The following is a 15,293-nucleotide window of genomic DNA, read 5'->3' as shown; positions in this document are numbered from 1 at the left end:
AAACACAGGCAAAACAGAGAAAGCAGGAGGAAATGGGAACACAAAGAAACACAAAGCAACAAAGGATAACCAAAAGATATAATATTAACACTAACAATTGGAGTATAATCCACTGTTTTCTTAATGTATTCAATAAGTTCTCCCTTTTGCAATCTTTAAGTATGTAGCAAACACAAACACCTTCTGATACTATAATTGATCCAAGAGTAGATGTTTGGTTCAGCTTTCTCTACTATCAAAAGCAAACATATCATTAAACATGTTTTAAACAAACATTAAGAGGAATAGCAAAACAAAATTATACAATGTGCGACTGTTCTTTGTACAAACCACAGGTTATTTCATTACCTAATTCATAGTTTCTGGGCAAATTATGACAAAATTCTGTCTTCCTTCAGTGCAGTGGGGCAAGCCCCACTGCACTGATAACAACCTATGCTGCTGGTATCCTGCCTTTTGTTGTTGAGACTATCCAGTATGATCCCAGATCAAAGTTTCTGTTAGTATAAATTTCTCTCCCTCTCTGTATACACACACACACATATATATATAATAATAGATTGGATTTATATAGCACTTTTCAAGGCACCCAAAGCGCTTCACAATGCCACTATTCATTCACTCTCACATTCATACACTGGTGGAGGCAAGCTATGCTTGTAGCCACAGCTGCCCTGGGGCAGACTGACAGAAGCGAGGCTGCCATATCGTGCCATCGGCCCCTCTGGCCAAGACCAGAAGGAAAGTAGGGTAAAGTGTCTTGCCCAGGGACACAACGACCAGGACAGAGAGCCCTGGGATTGAACCGGCGACCTTCCGGTTACAGATGCGATTCCCAACCCCCTGAGCCACGGTCGCCCATATATCCATGGATATATGTGTGTATATATATATATGTATATATATATATATATATATACACATACACACACACACACACACACAGTGAGATCAATAAGTATTTGATCACCCTGTCATTTTGCAAGTTCTCAATTTATTTCTGAATTACTGTGTCAAATGAGTAGTTGATCACTTGCTTATTAGCCAGATTCCTGACCCTCAACGACCTGTTATTTTGTTTTTAAATAGTCCATTTACATTCTGCTCGTCATTCTAAATTAGTAGCACCTGTTTGAGGTCGTTAGCTGTCATAAAGACACCTGTGCACCCCACAACCAGTCAAAGTAGCAACATGGGCAAAACCAAAAAGCTGTCAAAAGACACAACAGACAAAATTGTAGACGTTCACAAAGCTGGAAAGGGCTACGGGGCAATTGCCAAGCAGCTTGGTGAAAAAAGAACAACTGTTGGAGCAATTGTCAGAAAATCAAAGAAGCTAATGATCACTGTCAATGTCCCTCGGACTGGGGCCCCATGGAAGATCTCTCCTCGTGGGGTATCACTGATGCTAAGAATGGTGAAGAATCAGCCCAGAATTACACGGGAGGAGCTGGTCAATGCCGTGAAGAGAGCTGGGACCATCGTTTCCAAGGCTAGTATCAGTAATACACTAAGATGTCATGGTTTAAAATCTTACATTGCACAGAAGGTTCCCCTGCTTAAGTCAGCCTATGTCCAGGCCCGGCTGAAGTTTGCCAGGGACCATCTGGATGATCCAGAGGAGTCATGGGACAAAGTCATGTGGTCAGATGAGACCAAAGTAGAACTTTGTGGTCAATTCGCCCTGTTTGGAGGAAGAAGAATGCTGAGAAGAATGATGATATGCTGTGATATCATACCTACAGTGAAGCATGGGGTTGGAAGCATCATGCTCTGGGGGTGTTTTTCTGCACAGGGGATAGGACGACTGCACTGTATTAACGAGAGGATGAACGGGGCCACGTATTGTGATATACTGGTCAAAAACCTCCTTCCCTCAGTCAGAGCATTAAAGATGGGTCGAAGCTGGGTCTTCCAACATGACAATGACCCAACGCACACAGCCAGGAAAGCCAAGGAGTGGCTCCATAAGAAGCATATAAAGGTTCTGGAGTGGCCTAGCCAGTCTCCAGACCTAAATTCAATATAAAATCTTTGGAGGGAGTTGAAACTCCATGTTGCTCAGCAACAGCCCCGAAACCATATATATATATATATATATATATATATATATATATATATGCAAGATGTTAGCAGGCAAGGCATACATGGAACGCCATAACCAAGTGGCCGGCATAGTGTACAGGAACATCTGTGCCGAGTATAACCTAGAAGTCCCGAGGTCAAAATGGGAGATGCCCCCAAGGGTGGTGGAGAATGACCGAGCTAAGATCCTGTGGGACTTCCAGATACAGACGGACAAAATGGTGGTGGCTAACCAACCGGACATAGTGGTGGTAGACAAACAGAAGAAGACGGCCGTAGTGATCGATGTAGCGGTTCCGAATGACAGCAATATCAGGAAGAAGGAACACGAGAAGCTGGAGAAATACCAAGGGCTCAGAGAAGAGCTCGAGAGGATGTGGAGGGTGAAGGTAACGGTGGTCCCCGTGGTAATCGGAGCACTAGGTGCGGTGACTCCCAAGCTAGGCGAGTGGCTCCAGCAGATCCCGGGAATAACATCGGAGATCTCTGTCCAGAAGAGCGCAGTCCTGGGAACAGCTAAGATACTGCGCAGGACCCTCAAGCTCCCAGGCCTCTGGTAGAGGACCCGAGCTTGAAGGATAAACCGCCCGCAGGGGCGTGCTGGGTGTTTTTTATATATATATATATATATATATATATATATATATATATATATATATATATATATATATATATATAAATGAATGGGAATGGTTGGTGATATTAAAGTGCTGTTTGTGGCACATTAGTATATGTGAGGGCGCAAACTCCCCAAGATGGGTGGTGACCATGGTGGCCATTCAGAAATCGGCCATCTTGGATTCAACTTTTGTTTTTTCAATAGGAAGAGGGCCATGTGACACATCAAACTTATTGGTAATGTCACAAGAAAAACAATGGTGTATAGATATAGATAAATATATGTAGAGAGAGAGAGATTTTATGTACTTTTTTTCTACACCATGACTCCACCAAAGATGTTTTATATCAGCACTTTTCACACTACAGATGACTTTGGACACTGTAAACAGCATGTCCTGAAAACACTGCTGTTCTCACTTCTCCTTCCACTTTAAGCAAGACTAGTTTCCAAACTCAGATAATAGTCATTAAATATTCTATTTATTTTCTTATGATTAACTTACACATGGGATTAATGTCTGTTTGATGTCTGTTAACTATACTTATGTCTGTTTTTGAATGCAATTTCAGTCCCCCGATTTAACAAAACAAAACAATTCTTTATTTGTTTGTCATCTTTTTGTTTGTCGAGGTACATAAAGTCCTACTGAAAAATAAAGTTTTTAAATGTATACATTTATTGATAAACATTTGAAGCATTAACAATGGTTAGGTGGTGTTCAAAACAAGTCTGACTGGACAGAAGTACACAAGAATTTGAATGTAGTTCTCATCCTAGTTCTTGTCGTTGACAAAACAATTTAATTGTGTAAGTTACAATTATATTGCAGAGAAAAAAAGCGTCATCATTTCAGACTTTGGCAATAAATGGTGTTTAATATATAAAAGAAAGGCATAGCACACATTTTAAAACAATAATGTAAAATCAAAAGAAAATGAATCATAAACAACAACTGCAAAACAAAACTGGAGGATCACTGAAGAAAAATCAACAAGCTAAGCAGAGATCCGTTCAGCTTAGAGGTGATGCTCTCTGGTGGCATAATTATTGTTCAATCCCTGCTCAGTCTGGACACGTGGGGTTCTCACCATTTCATTTCCTGCAGCTACAGCAGGTGACAAAGACAAGGTACAAAATGTATCAGCTGTTAACACATAAAGTATTCAGACAGAAAAAGGTATTAATCATCAGTGTATTGATTGACCAGTAAATGATTCAGCATTACCTGCAGCCCTTTGTTGATATAAAGACACTATTAGTAGGGTGCAGACGAAGAACAGACAGAACATCCCTCGGAACACACTGATCACTCTGAACCAAAGCTGGAGGGAGGAGGAGTCAGGGGGTGGAGTGGAGGAAAGGGGCACAGTTGTGATGTCGAGTTTCATTGTAAAAGTGGGTGGGCCTCTGGTAATAGCACCTGGGGCTGTTGTAATGGTGGCTGGGGTTTTGTTGGAGGTTGGTTGGTCTGTGGCATCGGTAGAAGTGATGGACCTAGTGCGGTTGGAGTTGTTGGCTGTGGTGATAGTGTTGGTTGGAGGGGCTCTGGTGGAGGTGGTGAAGGTGGTAGTGGGTGTAACTGTAGAGATATGCAAACCACTGGTGGGGTTGGTGGTAGTAGACAGTGTTGTAGGTTTACCTGCGGAGAGAATCTGACCTGTTCAGGTTATTATAGCTTCTTTTCCACTAGTACCTACTCATCCTCACTCAACTCTTCTCTACTCAGCTGCCATCATTTTCCATTACAACCGAGTATCACCTAATGTGTGTGATATCGATACAGCAACAAGGCTATGATGACATTTGTATGCAACACAGACACAATACTAAAAAATGGGTGATCATATACCTGCTGCTCGGTCAATGGATTCTTGCAGACTCAGGTGGCATGCAGTCTGTTGACCTCACAGACTGCATGTGACTCAGGTCACTTGGAACCCCAGCCAAGCAGGTACTAAAAAAACCACAGGGTACCAGAAACTAAAACCCTAAAATTCGAGTTGAGCAAGTCGAGCAGAACTGAGTAGGTGCTAGTGGAATAGGGCAATTATTGGTTAAAAAAAGGAGTGAAGCTGCTCACCTGTGACAGTGATCCAGCTGGATGGAGACTCTCCATGACCGCTGATGTCACACTTGTAGAGGCCTTCATCAGACCTGGAAACATGCTGGATGGTCATGTGACCTGTAGGCTGCTTCCTGATGAGGGAGCCATCTTTATAGAAAGCAGCTGGGAGGTTGGAGGGAGTGGTCTTTGTTTTACAGAGCAGAGTGACGTCATCTCCCTCCATCACAGGGAGGACAGGACTCTGCAGGATCACTGATCCACCTCAACACAGAGACAAACTACAGCATTTCATCCATTTACACACAGCTTCATCAACACTAACTCCACACACTCAGCTTACCAGTGACTGTCAGGTTAACCATGTTACTGATGGGACCCTCTCTGGACTCACACCAGTAAACGCCAGTGTGCCATGGAAAGATATAGCTGATTTTGCAGGAATTCCCAGTAGATTTCCCCCATTTAACTCCACATTGGGTCCTGGTTTCTTTGCTTGTGTTTCTCCTCAGAGTCCATACAGCAGAGCTGTCATCTTCTTCACAGCTCAGAGACACAAAGTCTGCTTCAAAGATTTGAGAGCTGCTGGGATTCACAGTCAGACGAGCTGTGAGGGCTTAAATAAAATATTTAGTCATATTCTTTTCCTCTACTTGTTAACGAAAACTAGACCAGCAAGATGTCTGTAAGAACTGCATGATCATCTACAAATGAAATGCTTTCTACATCCTCCTTAGTCATCACTCCTTAAGAAAGAAGTTACTTATAATTATTACTTACAGTCTTCAGGATTTCAAAAATATAACATTTGATAAAAGATGCTGACTGACCTTGGTTTGCTGTGCAGCCCAGCAGTGAGAGCAAAACTAAAAGAGAAATGAACTTTAATAACTGTGATCATCTCTCAGAATTCAGACACCAACACAGATCCAGCAGGTCGGACTCACCCAGCAGCATCTGTACAGATGTTCCCTCCATCCTGCAGCTGGCTGAAATGAGATCAGCAGCAGTTTGACAGAAATTAAAATAGTCCTACTTCCTCTTTCTGTATGTGTCAGAGGGTCCGTGTGCTTTTCTCTGTAGTGGCTACCAGGCAACACTTTTTTTCTTAAAAGTGCTCATGCACATAAAGCATGGTGAATGGACTGGTTCTTATACAGCACTACTTTACCTGAGTCCTCAAAGTACTTTGCACAATTGTCTCATTCACCCAAGCACTTTTTTCTTAGTACTTCTGATCTAATGTTCACACTCCTCTGGATGTATCATTGTAACACAAATATTAAATTACATCATTTAACAGCTTCATTAAACTTTTGTTCTGTCAGTTTTATATCTTTTGTATTATTTTCTTAAATTAGTTTTTTGATTTTTTTTAAAGTAATTCTGAAACGTGAGCTAAAGTTAAACTGAAACTGGACTTAGGAGAGTGAAGTGAAGCTAAATAACTCTGACTGCACTGTCATTGGGTTTTTGCCTCTGCTGGAAGCGACATCATATCCAGAGAAACAGGACTCCTCTTTATAATTTGATCTGTGTGTGAATTCCTTCAAGATCCCAACAGCAAGAACAAACAATTTTATATATATTTATATGAGTGGGAATGGTTCCTTGCCCTGGGGTGTCCCAAGCTGGTGGTATAAACTATTCAGGAGTCTCCTGCATCATCCACTAGGACTTTCTACTCATGCTGTTGGAGACTGTTTGCCTCACAGCCGTTTCACACCTGCAAGTCCAGGAGAACACACAGAAGTTGGAGAGGTCAACAAAGGGAATGTTTTTGTACTGTTTTATCTTTGGTGTTGTTGCTGCTATTTTTCTTGTCAAACCCCAAACTCAGGGTGCAGGGGACTGAACCACTCTGACAGCTCTGGGGAGAAGTTTACGAGACAGCTGAACTGTGAGTCTTGTGCTGAATTTCTTTATGCTTTTGTGTTGAATGACAGACAAGCATCAAGCTGCAGAGGCTAAAGACATTTTAAAGTGGTACTCAAGAGAACCAGACAGTCGACAATTTGTGGCAGCATCTGTTCCAGGCTTTCTGGAAGACTATTAACCAATGTCCAAAGAAGTTTTCTTTGAACATTGGCTACTTTTTCACTCTTTGTAGCTGACTATTTTCAGAGGAACATTTGTTGTTTGTTAAACCACTGACCTATGAATCATTCAAGCAATAAAAGGCACATAACTCCCCAGAAAAAAAACAAAAAACAGGAGACCTGAACTTCCTTGGCCTTCTGTCAATTTTTGTCCATGCACAGGCATGACAGCACACCCAGCATGGGCATATTACTGGTGTCTATTGGGAGCAGGCAGGAGTAAAGCAGGAGAGCTTTACAGAACTGTAGTTATGCAAGTGACCACATGGAGACACTATTGTAGTATGTTTAAATGTAAAACCATGTTTGTAGCATTTAGTGTGAGAAAGAAGACAACAGCTTGCTTCAAAAGATGTTGTTGATTAGACTTTGTAGAAATTCTGTTTTTTACTCATAACCTACCTGATTACGATACAGCACAAACAATACTTTTTAAACTCTTCTTAATTGTGACTAAACTGTTTGTAATGCTTCACAGTTAATATGAGTGCAAAACATTTCTCAGCATAAACTGTATCAACTGACCAAAACATTCTTTCGGTAACTTTTGAGTGATGACCCACAAAGTTGACTTCATGTTTAATCTGATGCTGTCATGTGAAGACGACTCTGGGCGGTCGTCAATGCTGACACATGTTAGAAAGAAATCTGGATCTCTTGCATTGAACTAATGTATTAATTGGTAATTTGCAAAATATAAACTGTATTTAGATGGTGGCAAAAATATCAAATTAATATTTAGAAGTTGTGTTGAATTCTAGGAAAAAACAGCTTTAAAATGAAATGATATTAATGTGCAGATTTAGGTCCACTATATATTGCTTAAATTAAAAAAATATATATATACCAAAAATGTAATTAAAAGAAAAATGCTTGATTTGTAAAACTGGTTTTACTTACTTGAATGAATAGATTCTCAGTAAATATGAGATTTATCTGCTAAGAAAGACTTAATGTCACTTAATAAATATGTTTCTATGTTCTTTGTTTGGATGGGTCTTATTAATTTGATATGATAGGATGTGTGGCCATAACTTTCCATTAAAAAAATTAAATAAAAATGTGCACATATTTGAATTTTAAAACTACATTTTGAAACACTTCATTGATAAGCTGTTAAAACCAGATTTACACACTAGTGCTGTGCCATACTTCAAATCCCGATATAGATTTGACACCAAGTAAATACGGGGCCAGTATTTCCAATACTGATAAAGATGCTTTTAACATATAGAGGCAGCTTATACAGCGGAAAGCAGTGTGTGATTCATGAGCTGTACTGAAATGTGAAAGTTGAGAAGCCACAGCAGGTGGACACAGAAGAGAGAAAGGAGGCTAAATTAGAGTACTCTCAAGGACTCGTTTAAATTCTGTGCGTCATCAAAATGAAAGTGAAAGTGTCCAAGAGACATTTTTGTCCCTGATGATAAGGAAAAATGTCTGGAACAGTGGGAGCCCTAATCGTATTATTTTACAGTATTGCAGAGGTATCGCAATCTGGTGAGTGTTTATTCTGTTACTACTTGACTTGGCACATATATTCCACCCATCATTTTCTTAACTGTGTGTCCAGCTCAGTGTGTCAGGAGGACTGATTCACTGTCAGAGGCGAGCTGCAGTCTGTGTTACTGTCAGTGCTGTGATAGAGTCAATGAAAATTGTGTTTGTTTTTCCTTTTAAGGGAATCAGAATATTGACGTGAGTTAAGTGTGTCAGCTATTTCTCTGTCAAACTCCTCTTCGGGTTGTAACACACAGGTTAAAGATGAAAGATGCTTTATTGTCATTTCCACATGTAAAATGTGTTGAGAAGAAAAACAGCCCTGTGTGCTGGTTGTATTTAGATGGTGGAAAGATAATGAAAGAGTGAAAGATAATAGATAAGATATCTATCAAGATAATAATACCAGTGAAATAAAACAGTAAGCAGATGAAAGAAATAAGATAATAAAACTAATCTAAAAAGTGGCAAATTTCACAGATTTTAAATAGCAATGGCATTTAGGGTAGTGTTTGCAATACAGTAATGTCTAGTTTGAAGGAAGGTTTTGTACTGTAGAGCTGATGAGTCTCACAGCACCCAGAAACAATCCATTATGCAATGCAGCCTGTGCAAGTTTGCTGAGCGTGTACACTTCTCATTATGCTGAATGCTTGTAATCTGAAACGAGCAGCTTCTATGCTGCCTCTGGGGATTCTGTCATCAGGACATCTGTAAGAAATGTCCACTTGGAGCTGGTCTCATTCTCTCTGTGTCCCAGTGTCTTTGTGTGTCTCTGTTTGTAATAGAACTGCAAAGGTCTGTTCCACTGATAACAAATTCAGAAAATCATTAAACCAGCTCTCTATATTGAAATCCTCTACATTACTTTCTCTCAGCTTGGCCGATGGTAATACCATCATCCTGGGTTTTGACCCCGTGTTTTGAATTTGTTTGCTCTTGTTCTTAGTTCACTGAGTGTTGGTTCCTTCCATGTCCAGTTTGTCTTAGTCTTGTTTCTGTGTGTCTTCTCCAGTATCTCCTTTGTTAGTTTTCTGTGCCTCACTGTGAAGTTTGTCTCTCAATGTTTCTTCGCCTGTTCTCCCAATCGTGTCTCGGTGTGATTTCTCTCACTCTCTCTGTCCCGTGCCCTCTCATCCTTGTCTCTGTCTTCTCCCTCTGTTTCCTGTATTTAGTCAGTCTGCGTCTCGATGTGAGTTTCTCTTGTTTCCCGTTTTATTCTGACAGTCTCTTGTCCTGTGTGCATCTTGTTCAGTTTTGCTTTCCCTGGCTCGTCAGTTAAATTATGTGCAGCCGTGTTTCCCAGGTGTTTCCTCTCTGCCCTGATTCCCTGTGGTGTATATATTGTCTGTGTCTCCTGTCCATTGTCATGGTCTCCCTTCCTCCCTGGCTGGTGTTAAACTTAACCTATACATAGGAGTTGTCAGGAGTCAATTAAAACAAACCACAGATTAAATTAACTTTACAGGATTAGGTGGTCAGAGAGGCTAACTGCTGTTATAAGGTCTTAGCAGCCTTCCTATATAAGCAATGTACAGCTCTACAGTTAATAATAGAAATTCAGTGTAAACTCTGAATTTCAATGGAAGTCATTAAAGGAAAGCTACAATAAGAGCAATGTGTTTGTGCCCTCTGTCACAATCCTGGGTCTTATGACCCAGTGTTTTGAGTTTTAGTTCATTTTGATGTTTATAGTATGTTTAAGCTCATTAGGCCTCCTATGTTCATTTGCTTATTAGTTCCCCCTTGTGTTTCCAACCCATGTTAAGTCTCCCCTGCTCTTCATGTGTTTCATGTCTGTGTCTTACGTTGTCAAGTTCTGGTTGTCATGTCTGCGTCTCATTATGTTTCCTATTTTATTTTGAAGAGATCTTGTGTTTTTATATTATGGATTATGTTTTGAGTCCTTTGTTGTACTGTTTCTTGTTTCCCTAGGTCTCAGTTATGGTTATCATAGGTTTAGTTCTTTGGCTCTGTAATATGGCTTCCCTGTGTTCCATGTTATGTCTACTGTGACGTTTTTGTACCATGTTTCAGGTTCCTATGTTCTGTCTCCCCAGTTGCTGTTAAGTTTACATGTCTAGAGTTCAGTCAGTGTGTTTCCTGTTTTACTTTGAAGGTCCGTGTCTCATGTCAGTGTTTCTGGTATACGGCAACTTTATCCTTTTAACAGCTACCCAAAGTTAAGGGACCGAGCTTAGATTATGGGATATTTAGATAGAGCGCTGTCACCGTTCTCCAGCTTCAAAATGTATTACCCTTTCATGACCTGAAGCTCAGTACTGCGCCACTACAACAGCCATATCTATCTGTTCTCTGATTGGATTGTAAAATTTGTGATTGACATGGCATTGACCAATTAGCTGAAAGGAAAAAAAATTGGATCAAAATTTGTACTTGGAAGCTGAAACTCACACAGCAGGTAAACATCTGGGTCTAAAGGTGGATTGTCCCTCTGGGGGCAAGGGTACCTGGTCCTGGGGTATAGAGGATGTTTGGGGAGTGTGTGCGTAGTGTCTATTTCTGTTTGTCTCCATGTTGGACGAGTGTGTGAGTATTTGTATATGTGTGCATGAGGGTGGGAATGCATCTTTGTGTCTGTGTGTGCCTGTTTGTCTGTGTTTATATGTCAGGTTGGGTCAGAGACTCCACCTCTCTGGGAACATCTCCCCTCACCTCACTCCCTGCAGGTGGCTGAGTGTTCCTCAGTGACGGCCCCAACCGTTAGTGAGTTGGTGGTTCTTGGTATCCGGGGCTGGGCGCTCATGTACCGGCACACTCCAAGTGGCTGTTTGGCGGGGCCTGGCGCCCGTGGCTGACTTGGGCCCATTCCGGGAGGTGGGGGACCCCTCAGACCTCGGGCCGCTGGGTCCTGGTCTGCTCTGACGTGGCTGGCTGCCGGCGGAGCCCACGGGCACATCATTGCAGTCCCCTGTGACTTCTGCACCATGGCTGCTGGGTTACCCTACTCCTGGGGCTGTCCTCAGGTCTTTCTGGGAGGAAAGGTTACCCCTCCAATGGTCCTCTTTGGGTTCTGATGCACTGGGGGCCTCTGGATGTCTGGGACCTGGAACTCCCCCATGACTATGGGCTATTGCTCCCTATACCCTCTATCAGATCGTTACATGGAGAAACCTTTTGAATAGAAGTGCACTCACACACAAGGGTGTACACAACGGTGTACACATGGGTGATCACAGATACAAACTATATATTCCTTGGCTGCTACCTCAAAGCACATTGTGCGCTGTCGGTCTTGCATGCTGCAAAACAACTGTCAATATTTACTATTTACTGTTAATTATCTAGGTTGTTGCTGTGGTCCCCATATTGTGTTGCTCTTTGATGCTTGTTTTCATTTTCATTTTTTTCTTTCAACAGGTGATTGAGCGTTTTTATAGTATTACTTCTCATACTGTCCCTTGTCCGCTCTGTTTTTCTCTTCCTCCCTCCCTTTCTTTATTTCTTTTTCTCTTTCCTATCCTCCATTCCCGTCTGTCTTGTCTGTAATTACTATACGGCAAAGCTGTATTGGCCTTCAGACAATAATTCTGATCACTAAAGTACCAAACGGGCCAAAATAGGACCAAAAAAAAAACAAAACAACTCACACACATCCAGGAAACTTGAGCACAGTTTTGCACATAGTTTTTTGCTTTGTATCTGTAACCAGACCTAAACAAAAACTATTTATAACTTGTATAAATATTTTTTTTGCAAACACACAAATTCTCATTTATAGATGCACAAAGATAAAAGTTTTCAGATACTTTGGTTTACAAGGTTACAAAACTCAGTTCACAACTACACATTCTGATTTACAAATACAAAATATTTATGACCACAATTTGAGCCCATAGTGGAACGGTCTTCCGGGTGGTGATTCCTCCGTGTTGTGTGTGTGTGCATGTTTGCAATGATCACATCATTGCAAACATAAGAAAAAGTCCAGCAAGCTCATCGAGTTGCAAGCTCATCCTGCTGCAGAGCTCTCGACCTTGTAGAACTGCAGCGGCTTGTTCCAGTGATCAGTCCTTAATCCATCTGCATATCTTTGCATTACCTTTGATAATAAAACTAGGGTTATAATCATATGTGTATATTATTGCACAGGATTGTGTAAAAAACTATAACATTTGGAACAAAAGACAGTAACATGTCTCTATTAGTTACTTTCACAAGTCACTTCAAAATAGTAAAACTTTTCAAAAGATTCCCTTTTTTTAAGGCAACAACAACAAACAACAACAATAACAACAAAAACACAGGCGACCAAGAGAGAAAACGCTCACCTCAGGGATTACGTGTGATTGAATGTACTGGAAAAATCTCACTTTTGATCTATGCTAACGCAACAGTACATCAAACGTAATGCTTGAACAAAGTTGTAAGGAACATTGACTTATAAGTGACCTATGTTTGAATGTCTAATGAAGCAGTAATGTAACTCGCCCCCTTCCTGAAAAGAAAATGCACATTTGTCTTCCCCTTCATGTGTCTTTGACTCATTTTTACTTCTCCTTTCATATCATCAAAGCCGTGAATCCATCCTCTCTGTTAACTGTAACTTTCTCGTTCCTTCAGTCCACGTGAACCTCACAGCCACCACAGCAACCGTCGGGCAGAACGTCACTCTGCAGTGTCGAGCTCCAAACAAGAAGCTCATCACAGTAGTAGAATGGAGCAGAGCTGACCTGCAGGATGAGTATGTGTTTTTGATCCTGGATGGTCATTCCGATAGAGGCAAGCAGCATCCATACTTTATAGACAGGGTGGATCTGCAGGACAAACAGATGAAGGATGGAGACGTGTCTTTGATTCTGACTGATGTGAACATTAATGACACTGGAACATATGAGTGTCGCGTTGCGACAGGAACAAATCGCAAGAGGAGAGCTCATCTGGAGACCGATCCCATCAGTATCATCTACCTTCATGTTGATCCTCCAGGTGAGTGAGCAGAGTTGAGTGTGTGTGTGATCAGAGGTGAAGCTGCTTCCTGGTTGTTGATGTTTGTTTCTAAAGATGTTGTTGATGAGACTTTGTAGAAAGCAGCTGGTCTGAGTGATGTGATCAGAGTGCAGTAGATAATGTCTGACAGCAGTTTGAAGAGGAAATGGATTCTGTTCTGTTCTTCACTCATCACCTACCTGACAGCTGACACCTCACACCTGTTTCTCACCTGCAGGCCCGCCAGGAGGAGACACAGAGGATGGATGGATTGTCATTGTCAGTTTTGTTATAGTTTTTGGTGTTGCTGCTGTTATTACACTTGGGGTTGGGTTTTTTTTTTTTTCAAAACAAAATGCGAAAAGTAGAGGCAGGGGGCTTGGAGAAACCTCACTGTGATAGCCCTGAGATGATTATTTAAGAGATACCTAAAATCTCTTCACAGCTGAACTGTAAGTGTGTTGTTATAATCCTTCATGTTACTGTGTCGAATAACAGACCAAGCTGCAAATGTTAAAGAACATTCTCCAAGTGGCACTCTCAATACTCAGAAGCTGATAGTTTTTATTTTCTTTTTTAAAATCTGTTAAACTCGAAGGCCAATGGTACAGCTAAATACATCTGATGTCTTTATAAATTTAATTTCAGAGAAAATGTTACAGATGTGATAAGAGGTGTTATAAAGTTTGATTATCACAGGGAGGTTTCACAGGTAGTAGTTGAATGGGACTTTTGTTTTGATTGGCTTCAAATAATTTCCCCTAGGGGTCAATAAAGTATTCTGATTCTGATTTTAGTGTGAATTCTGGCTTTTTACTTAAAAATATATCTTTCAACAGCTACTGAAAACTGTTGAGTAACTTTCCTGTAATTGTTAAGACACAGAGAATGCCGTTCAGGTAATAACATCATTTTTCACGGCTAACATTAACTGATCTTTAACAAGAATAACTTGCAAAGCAAATTCACCTTGCTTTGCAGATAACTCCTGTACTCGGAGGGGAATATCACTGGCATACAACAAAACACTGGAGTGAGTCATACAACGTATTACCTAAATTGTTTAAACATATTGCAAACAGCGTAAGAGAAAGAGCATCACCTTGATTGACAACAAAGGAAGTCTCAAAAAGTTTATTTTCTTCATCTCGACGTAGCGTTTTCAGTGAGAGAAACACAAAGTGAACCTGTTTGTGTGTAAATTTATTTCAGATTGCTATAACACTGCACACATCTTCAGTCTTGGAGAAGTCTTGCAGACTGAATACGTCACTTGGATGAGTGACAAAACGTCTCTGCCACCTAAAACGCTACGTCCAGATGAACAGAATTAACTTTTTGGGATTTCCCTACCTGGATGATTCCGCATGGAGACAAAGAAAGTATTAAATGAGCCAGCTTGTATATTACTGATATGCAAACCAGCAACATGATGACAGTTAAAAGAATTTAGTGCTTCAGGCTCCATATTAATGTTCTGTGTTCATATAATCTTACAATACAAGACATACTCAACTGTACAACCTATCGTTTGCATGCAACATTCTGACTGTACTCTGTGACCTTGGCAGAAAGATAACTATGCCTGTTATCCTTCTTTGTCAAATGCCATGCATACTGCTGCCATACTCTGTACTGCTGGTTGCTCCTTTTTTCAATGGCAAATTAAAACCTCACAAAGAGAACGTTTTGTGTGTAATTGAATTTATTTAGATAACACTGCATGTAAGAGAAATAAAATGGGTATTTTTGCATTGTATTGTACAGCAGGAAGTTTTCTGTAGGTCACTGCTAAAACATGACTATATTGTTGATATAGTAATGAAGAAAAAGTCAACGTCATTAGGGCAAAAGCACTGAATCACAGACAATTTTTTAATTCTTGTATCAAAGACACTGCCAGTAAACATTTCCATGTCTGTGATTGGTCAGATGCTGCCAGCACCACCTCTTTCATGTGACCACGCTCATTCAG

General features: G+C 40.7%; 2 protein-coding genes across 2 annotated transcripts; one reads left to right on the top strand and one right to left on the bottom strand.

Moving 5' to 3' along the window:
• Positions 1-3,606: 3,606 nt before the first annotated feature.
• On the bottom strand, positions 3,607-5,746 carry LOC309702037 (uncharacterized protein). The gene is made up of 6 exons (XM_082526429.1): positions 5,717-5,746; positions 5,600-5,635; positions 5,113-5,385; positions 4,788-5,033; positions 3,933-4,346; positions 3,607-3,812 (listed from the first exon to the last, which is right to left on the bottom strand). The coding sequence occupies exons 1-6, from the start codon at positions 5,724-5,726 to the stop codon at positions 3,724-3,726; spliced, it is 1,068 nt and encodes a 355-aa protein (XP_082382555.1). The 5' UTR covers positions 5,727-5,746; the 3' UTR covers positions 3,607-3,723.
• A 2,499-nt stretch (positions 5,747-8,245) lies between these two features.
• Positions 8,246-14,256, top strand: LOC309702040 (programmed cell death 1 ligand 1-like). The gene is made up of 3 exons (XM_082526432.1): positions 8,246-8,368; positions 12,953-13,318; positions 13,557-14,256. The coding sequence occupies exons 1-3, from the start codon at positions 8,305-8,307 to the stop codon at positions 13,715-13,717; spliced, it is 591 nt and encodes a 196-aa protein (XP_082382558.1). The 5' UTR covers positions 8,246-8,304; the 3' UTR covers positions 13,718-14,256.
• Positions 14,257-15,293: the final 1,037 nt, after the last annotated feature.

The sequence above is a fragment of the Aulonocara stuartgranti genome (assembly GCF_965226115.1).
Source record: "Aulonocara stuartgranti genome assembly, chromosome: 3".
Taxonomy (NCBI): Eukaryota; Metazoa; Chordata; class Actinopteri; order Cichliformes; family Cichlidae; genus Aulonocara; species Aulonocara stuartgranti.
The sequence above is the reverse complement of the archived record's forward strand: the minus strand, read 5'-3'. Positions and strand labels throughout refer to the sequence as shown.

What these genes read in the sequence shown, in the direction of transcription:
- LOC309702037 (XM_082526429.1), bottom strand. An exon ending in GGTTAACCTGACAGTCACTG is followed by an intron (nt 5,034 to 5,112) that starts GTAAGCTGAGTG and finishes CTCTGTGTTGAG; the next exon opens with GTGGATCAGTGATCCTGCAG. An exon ending in ATATCAACAAAGGGCTGCAG is followed by an intron (nt 3,813 to 3,932) that starts GTAATGCTGAAT and finishes CACCTGCTGTAG; the next exon opens with CTGCAGGAAATGAAATGGTG.
- LOC309702040 (XM_082526432.1), top strand. Translation starts at nt 8,305, where the DNA reads ATGTCTGGAACAGTGGGAGCCCTAATCGTATTATTTTACAGTATTGCA. An exon ending in TGCAGAGGTATCGCAATCTG is followed by an intron (nt 8,369 to 12,952) that starts GTGAGTGTTTAT and finishes TCGTTCCTTCAG; the next exon opens with TCCACGTGAACCTCACAGCC. An exon ending in CCTTCATGTTGATCCTCCAG is followed by an intron (nt 13,319 to 13,556) that starts GTGAGTGAGCAG and finishes TCTCACCTGCAG; the next exon opens with GCCCGCCAGGAGGAGACACA.